At 36.4% G+C, this 8314-nt stretch overlaps 1 protein-coding gene across 1 annotated transcript; it reads left to right on the forward strand.

The window, feature by feature from the left end:
* The first annotated feature begins 3125 nt into the window (after positions 1 to 3125).
* Positions 3126 to 6904, forward strand: LOC105054931 (haloacid dehalogenase-like hydrolase domain-containing protein Sgpp). Its single transcript, XM_010936583.3, has 5 exons — positions 3126 to 3380; positions 5595 to 5703; positions 5818 to 5972; positions 6071 to 6332; positions 6438 to 6904. Exons 1-5 carry the CDS (start codon positions 3346 to 3348, stop codon positions 6630 to 6632), a joined length of 756 nt encoding a protein of 251 aa, XP_010934885.1. The 5' UTR covers positions 3126 to 3345; the 3' UTR covers positions 6633 to 6904.
* Positions 6905 to 8314: the final 1410 nt, after the last annotated feature.

Below are 8314 nucleotides of genomic sequence, written 5' to 3' on the forward strand. Positions count from 1 at the left end.
TTATTTGAGTTAACCTGAGTTCATATACTTGAAGCGTGATAGTCTTGTAAGAATATGGTGGTTGTTTAGTTTTATGCTAGAATCAAGTTAACAGCACTCACAATAGTAGCTAGATGGAGTTGGTTTGGAGTTTTGCAGTACCAAATATAGAAGACCGTGGATTAAATATCAGTAATAGGGATTGTGTGATTAGAAAATTTTTGTTTAAATGGATTTTTTTTTTTTAATGCTAATGGTAAGGGAGTTCTTTTTTTTTTTTTTTTTTTTTTTTTCCAATGGAAGGGACTTCTTGAGATAATAATTTTTAAAGAGATGTAGACAATACTCTCCCAATCACCAGTAATGTCTCCAAGCCACTTTATCAAATGAACCAATTCACATCTACTATAGAGATAAAATCTTAGCCAGCTATCTTTCTCTCATGCATGTCACATATGCTGAGATAATGCACCCTTTCACGTTTCCATCCATCAAATGCCACCCATCTGGCCACTCCACCATACATTGTGGATGCATGCCTACAAAAAGATTGGATACAACATAACAAAATCCATGCCTCACTTTGAATTCTATACCTGACCACCAGAAAAAAAAAAAAAAAAAAAAAACAAGAAGAAAAGAATCCACTTTGATATTGCAGTTGGGTTCCCCCAGGACCGAGAAAGAGCAAGAGGGGGAAGCAATTGGAGTCTTACCCCACAAACATCATAACTTTGACTTCCAGCCATCAGCACTAATCTAACAATTTAGAGATGGAAACTAGTTTGCCTACAAGGCAAGGGGCACTAAACTAAAGTTCAAGATTTTATCTAACATGATATGATATTGTGCACTGTACCATAATAATATATTCAAACTTTTTAAAATAGGAACATTATAATGATGGTTATAATGGCACTATAATATAAAATAATAGGCAATGATGAAAATAATAATATTTTTATTCACTTTTTCTTGAATAAGAATACGATGTTTTGGAAATATGCAAGCATATTCAAAAAAAAAAAAAACTGCTCAAAAATATAAATTTTAGAATAATGTTTTATTTAGAGAAAGGTGTACCTGAAGATCAAGGCCATTATTTAAGTGAATTACTCTAACAGCCACAATTTTCCATTTATAAGGGAGGGCATAGAGGCCTTGCTAATGTTACTTCAAAACAAATATATGGTGATCCGTAGGAGAATTTATTCTCCTGCCAAAAAAGAACAAAAAAGGGCTATGAATTCATTGAATCATGAATATATGACCAGAATCTATCTCTCATTCATCCCACCATGGGAGTTGGGACTATAAGGGCATAAAATTAATTTTGACCACACGGTGGCCCAAACTAAAGGTTCTACATTCTCTTAAAATTTACAGCAAGTTTCTCTTTCCCGTGCTCTTTCTCTCTCTCTCTCTCTCTCTATAGCATGAGGAGCTCTCCCTACATTTTTGTCATATCATTCATCATGTTTATGGCTATCATCTACGATGTCGAGCAGCGATCAACCAAGACAAACCAGCAAATCAAATCCTCTTCACAGCTTAATAGCCGTTCAATACCAAGGTATGTGAGTCATTGAACAGACTCCAGCGTAGCATCTATATTTATTGGATATTGCTTTGTATCGGTTAAAGTAGTAGCCAATGGAAGATATAAACCTAGATATTGGCTAAGATGATATCAATGCATTGTTTGAATTTTTTTTTTTTTTAATTCTCTCCAATCCTGTATTTTAATCTGCCCATTTGAAAATACTTTTTTCGTCTATTGCCTTTGGCTTCTCTTTCTCCTCGTATCTATTAAACTGTGGAAAAAGAAAAGTATGCAGAAAAGAAGAATATCGTTGGAAACTTTCCTACCTCAATATTGTGAGATCATGATCAGGCATATTTATACTTGAGAATTTATAAGAGATTACAACTAGGTTGATGTGAAGATAAAAGGAAATGATAAATTGACTCTTTGGATCAAATCCTAAATTTATACTATGTACAAATTTAAATTGTAAAATTCAAAATTTCTTAGACCATCGATCTTTGATATGCAGTTGAGAAGGTACGTACTATCAGTGACAATCATACATGATGAGAAAAAACCTTTAAATATAAACAAAACAGACATCAAGAAAAGTTAAATAAATCTAGAATCTTCAAATGCTGTAAAAAACCAGAAAACTCTAAAGGATAATGTTAGGCTGAGTGCTTCATCTGAGAACAAATCAAAATAGAAGAAGAATGCAGTTAGTTAAAACAAATGAAGAACTTAAATTTATGGCTGCTATTCTCTAATAAGAAACTCGATAGATTTAGCCATGAGAATGAGTCCAAGCACAAAAGGAATAGCAACCTCTATGTCAAAAATAATATCGCTTGATCAAGTAGTGTTAGCTAAATAGTCAGCCACTTGGTTAGCTTCGAGAAGCTATAGAAGAATATACAAGAAGCCTTCCAAGTCATGATATCTCAGTCAATACAAAAAAGTGATTTGTGATGCCTCCGACTTAGAAACTCTTAAGTAGCGGCCCTGCAATTCATAGATGGAGACCCAACCGTGAGAAAGTAGTACTAAGGCTTTGCATAAAAGGTAGAAACAAAGGGAAGCCGAATGTATTTCCATAGTTAGGATGGATGGCTTTATTTCTTGAACGTGGCCCTCCTTAATTCCTTTCTTTAACTTATGGACGGGAAACAACCTCGGCATAAATTCCTTCCAAAAGTTTTATCAAAAAAAATAGGAGTTTTATTCGCATATGATTGCATGTCTAAAGGGTGAAAAATGCTACAACGGAAATCCTTTGTCCGGCGCTACTTTATTCCTTGTCCGATATGGCTTTCACTCGCCTACCTCATATAGAGTATCAACTGCAGTTGATATAAAAGAATCATTAAATAGATGGGCTAAGTATATGAGTACCGCTACTGATCGCCAGCGAAATCACCAACCCGTTCCACTGGGTCAGGTCGTTTTGCACTCCCAGGCCTAGATGGTGAGCACCCACTCCGTTCCCCGACAGATATTTTTATTCTTGAACACGTCACACGTGCAACACACACACGGTCTCTAGGTTTTCCTCATAACACGGACCCCAGAAAGCACTCCACTAGAGTTTTATCCCGGGAAAAAAAAAAAAAAAAGAAGCATCCCACTAGAGTCGCACTTGAAATGGGTTTCGGGTAGGTTCGGTTGGAACCTTCGTACGGAGCGTGGAGGGAAACAGAGAGGGTGAAGAGCTCGGACCCATCGACAATAAATTTGCTGCTCCTTCTTTCCTCTACTCTTGCCGTTGCTCGCCATCTTGCACTTAGATCAGAAGAAAAGAGGATAGCAGCTTTGGGCTTATCGACCTTGAGGAGAAGATGTCGGATTTGACCAGCTCCCACGCCGGGGAGAGGTATTTTCCTTCGAATTTTGTTCGTTTAGTTAGATGAAATCTCGTTCCTTTTTTTTTTTTACTGATGTGATCTTTCTATTCATTTTGATAGATTCTACACTCCAAGTCCATTTGATATTGTGGGAGAATAATTGCTTGTTTTGGGCTTTTGTCTGGAATATTTATAAATAAATGTTAAGACATGATATGTATATTTATAGTAGACACTTTATAGATGAAGCTTGGTGAGGATTTAGAATAAGATATTGAAGGGGCCCAAATTCTCTGAGACAAGAATTTGGAATGAAATGGCTTAGACTGTATTGGTGCTATCACATGCATAATACCAAGGATGATCAGGAGAGGGCATACTGGTTTAGATTAAAAGGGACTTAGTTGGAGGGGAAAAAAGCCTCTTCATCCCCTAAAATTTAATATGGTACTAACTACAATGAAACTTTTTTGCTTTGTTTCATTGGTGGGAAAAATCAACACCACAATAAGGTGAATTCGAAAGACTTAAAAGATGTGTAGAGATGTTCTCAAGTGTCCTGAGCATCTTGATGACATGGACAAATTGGAGAGACTCCTTCAGGCGCACAAGTCTTTTTTGCAGACACATTACAAGGGAAGGGATTTTAAAATGGAAATTAGTGAAATTTTTCTATACACGAAGGCGAATGGAATTCCTACGTTTAGGGTTGGCCATCCATGGATCCCACATATGAGGAGATTGGGGACGTTTTTCGAGGAAAAAGCATTTTTTTTTTTTCAACCCATGTGCTTAGGAGTGTAAAATTTGTCTCATTCTCTTGCAAGATGCCATTTAAAGAGATGATACATACATACATGCATGCATACATACATACATAGGTGATTTACCAGTTAGAGGGGAAAAAATTTCATGACCGACCTGAGGAGAATGCAAAACTTACAGTCAAGACCTGAGACTTTTCTTGTTGTCAACTAGTTTCTATGCTAACATTCTCTAGTCTAACTAGGAATATATATTACTACTCTTTAAGCAAATAGAAGGTATCTGAGGTAGTCATACGCAGAGTGTATTGTAAGCAAACATGGCACTTCCTTGATTTTGTATTAACTCTAGAAGATGTGGTAATGAATCTATGTTATACATGCTGTGATTGCAGGGGTTGAAATCCTGATAACTATGGCTCTTAAAAGTGAATCTGCTATGCATTTGGATAGTCCTGATTTGAATAAGCTTGGTTTAAATGAGTTCGTATTCCATGAAACTTTAGAGTATAGGCTCTATAAAGCATCCTTTCTTAGGCTTCTTTTTTACAATTTGATTTGATGTGCTTCTGGTGTTTTAGGCTTTTTAAATGAAGACTCATTGCTAAGAACATTGTCTACATATATCATATAATAAAATAAAATTTCATTCTCCTTTATTACTAAATAAAGTCGTTTAGTTTTTCTAAATGCTTCAATAGCTTATAATTTAGTTACCATGGTGACTAATTATTTTAAGGCATAAAACTTGGTATAATAAATTTAAATTAGAGAAGTGGGTTTGCTGACCACCTGCTTTATCGAACCACACTTCTAAAGATCACCCTCTCAATAAAAAGCAACAGAGATGCATGCAGTGCTTTGCTAGCAACACTACATTCCACCACCAATTATGTCTCAATTTGTTGTACATAATTAGGTACTTCAGCTCCTTGATCCCCATGGTCATTCTGTGCACTAGTCCTGAAAATGTGTTATCCTGCAAGAAAAATGCTCTGCTAGGCAATACTATTTTCTCACTGAAAGGCTATTTATTCTATTAGTAGAGAATAGAATGATAGAGACTCAATTAAAGGATTTTTATGAAAAAAGGCATGTGCAACAACGCCATTGAAAATCCTAATACAGAGAGGGGCTTAGATAATTGTAAGAATCAAGAAAGTGGAACTTCTTGTCTGCCTGACTACTGGCTGTGGGAAAGAAGCCAAAGTTTAATGTTAAATCCTAATTTTATTTATTTTAATTAACACTTTTCTAATAAGGTTAATTTTTGTCAATCTAATGTTTTCACAATATCCTTCTCATTTCTTGTTGTAGTTTCAAATTCTAGTCGCATTAGCAAACATTCACATTAAAGACAGCTAAACTATTAGCAAACATTCTTTTCTTCATCATCAGAAACTTCCAACAAACAAAACAAGAAAACATAAAAGGAACACTGTCCTTTAGGTAGCACTGACTTGGAGCTGGCTGTTGCAGTTCTATCTCTGCACTTGCTCCCCTTGAAGCAATTTTGTTTGATGTTGATGGGACACTGTGTGATTCAGATCCTATGCATTACCATGCTTTCCGAGAAATGCTGCTAGAGGTATGCGTTCTTTAGCATGGATCATGGCAGTCTTCTGCTTGTGCTTTTGCTGGCCATTATTAGGCCAATTATGTGAAACTAGTCTTTGACAGAGCCACGAATTATTGTTCACAGATTGGTTACAATAATAGTGTCCCAATAACTGAGGAGGACTTCATTGAGAAAATTGCAGGCAAGAACAGTGAGGATATCGCCAAAACTTTATTTCCCGACTGGGATCGTGAAAAGGCTATGAAATTTATTGATGATAAGGAAGCTAGGTTTCGGAAGTAAATTTTCTAGTTGCCCCTCTAAAATTACTGCATTCCTCTTTCTGCCGTATATAGCATCATTTTGAGGGAGAAGTCTTGCAATATTGGATTTACAGGTTGGCATCTAAACAGTTGGAGGCAATAGATGGTCTCTACAAGCTACGAAAATGGATCGAGGATCGAGGTTTAAAGCGTGCAGCAGTGACTAATGCTCCAAGGCCTAATGCTGAGCTTATGATTTCGACTCTTGGCCTGTCTGACTTCTTCCAGCATGTGGTAATTGGGAGTGAATGCGAGAGAGCTAAACCATTTCCTGATCCTTACCTGAAGGCTCTCAACCTTCTCAATGCATCTCCAGAGCACTCATTGGTGTTCGATGTTGGTTTTCTTATCTAAACCATATCATTCAAGACATCTTCTTTCACTATGTTTGTTTGAGTAAAGTCACCTAATTTTTCATATTTTCACTCCTTGTTTCTCAAGGATTCTGCATCAGGAATAAAAGCTGGTGTGGCAGCAGGGATGACTGTGGTTGGAGTTATGACAAGAAATCCTGAAAAATCACTTAAGGATGCAGGAGCCAGTTTGCTTATAAAGGATTACAATGATCCAAAGCTTTGGAAGGCATTGGAAGATCTAGAGAGAGCTGAAGCCACACTGAAGAAGGCTGATGTCTGAGGTGGATTTGTTCGGCATTAGATGATGGGAATGATGTGGAATAGGGGGAGATAATAGCAATTCAACAGGAGATTTTTATTTGTTTGCAGCAAATTTATACAAACATATGCATATTTTTGTAACGATGAGGTCCTCTTGCACCACAAATGATCAAGAAACCTGCAGTCATCAGCTTGCTTTTACTTATGGTAAAATCAGAAATGTTGTTCCACTAGTTATCAAGCTTTTGAGAATAGTGATAAATAAAAAACAGTAAAATGGTATTATAATCATCATCTTGAGTTAATGTTACAATTCTCGTTGGTATGTATTTCTTATTTGGATATCACGCAGCACTAAATTAGGATGTAGCAGCAAAAAGTTTTAGTGGGAACAGAAGAAATTAACAGGGGACATGAATTGATTGTATGAGCATATAAAGGGTGGCATTCATTTATATTTGTTCTGCTCACCAAAAATGACACCAGAACAGGCAGACATTCGTGCATGGTGCACTTATGAGTTAGTTGAACTTTGAAGCTCATGTTTCTTTAGCGGAGATTGCTAGCTCGAATCCTCCTGGTGAAAGACCTAGCTGCGTGTCCTGATTAGCTAGCTCTTGGCTGGCAATACATGGGGGATAGGCTCTCCCCCATTTTGTGACCCAATTAAACCTATGGACAAGCATTTAATGTAGCTGAAGTATTGACACTTTGGTCAATTCACTTCAACCTCTACTTTTCCATTGGACTTCCTCAATGAGACCCCAACCTTAAAGATTCAAAACTGCAGGGGCTGGTTTCTTGCTTAAAGTTAGGATGGAAGGATTAGAAAAGCTCCAGATAGTCCTCTACCGTCATGCTCTGTTCCAACAGCTGAGTCCAATGGGAATGGCTGAAGTGGGAACCGATCGAATAGAAAATAATAGCTAGCTTTTAAATTCTGAAAACAAGCTGAATCTTTTAAAATTTTGAATTACTTACTAATTATTAATATTTGGCATTCATATTTTAAGATAATAATTGATCTGAGTTTTACCATAATAAATCAAATTTAAATATCTTACTTCCTGTATCATCAACTAGATCGCAAAATATCTCTAAATTTTCATAAGATTTCCTCAACATCCCATCTTGGCTGAGATAGATGAAGATCTCAATTCATCTGGTTAATTAAGATCGCCAACATTATACTTCAACCTTGCTCTCACGAACCACATTATACCCAACAAAATAACACCATCAAGCTGTCAAAGTACCAGTTGTCATGGTGGAAGATTAATCAAATAATATTTAATATTAACTTCTAAATCACTACTCACCAATCCAGCCACGTACATCAATTACTTGTTCTCTAATCTCTCTTGACACAAGCTTCCAGAAAACCAATCTACGACAGTTTTTGCCCGACAACATTAGACATCTACGTAATAAATTCCCCGGTATCGCACAAGATATATAAAAATTCCAAATAACATCAAAAATAACCCCAAACTCAGATAGTAGCCATCAGCATATTATAAGATTTTACAATTCACATTTTGCCACCTCATCCCCAAGAAACAACCATGCTCAGGTGGTGGTACTAAGGTAGCGTTTGAATACTTATAATAGAAAAATACATGTAGTTTGGTTATATGTGATTGTAGTTGCTGCATTTGCAACTACATTCCTAGTGTTTGATTCATGGATTTGGAGTTGCAG

The sequence above is a fragment of the Elaeis guineensis genome, chromosome 12 (genome assembly GCF_000442705.2).
Source record: "Elaeis guineensis isolate ETL-2024a chromosome 12, EG11, whole genome shotgun sequence".
Taxonomy (NCBI): domain Eukaryota; kingdom Viridiplantae; phylum Streptophyta; class Magnoliopsida; order Arecales; family Arecaceae; genus Elaeis; species Elaeis guineensis.

Coding starts and splice junctions, on each gene's coding strand:
- LOC105054931 (XM_010936583.3), top strand. CDS start 3,346: ATGTCGGATTTGACCAGCTCCCACGCCGGGGAGAG. Junction 3,381..5,594: donor AGCTCCCACGCCGGGGAGAG/GTATTTTCCTTC, acceptor TGGCTGTTGCAG/TTCTATCTCTGCACTTGCTC. Junction 5,973..6,070: donor AAGGAAGCTAGGTTTCGGAA/GTAAATTTTCTA, acceptor TTGGATTTACAG/GTTGGCATCTAAACAGTTGG.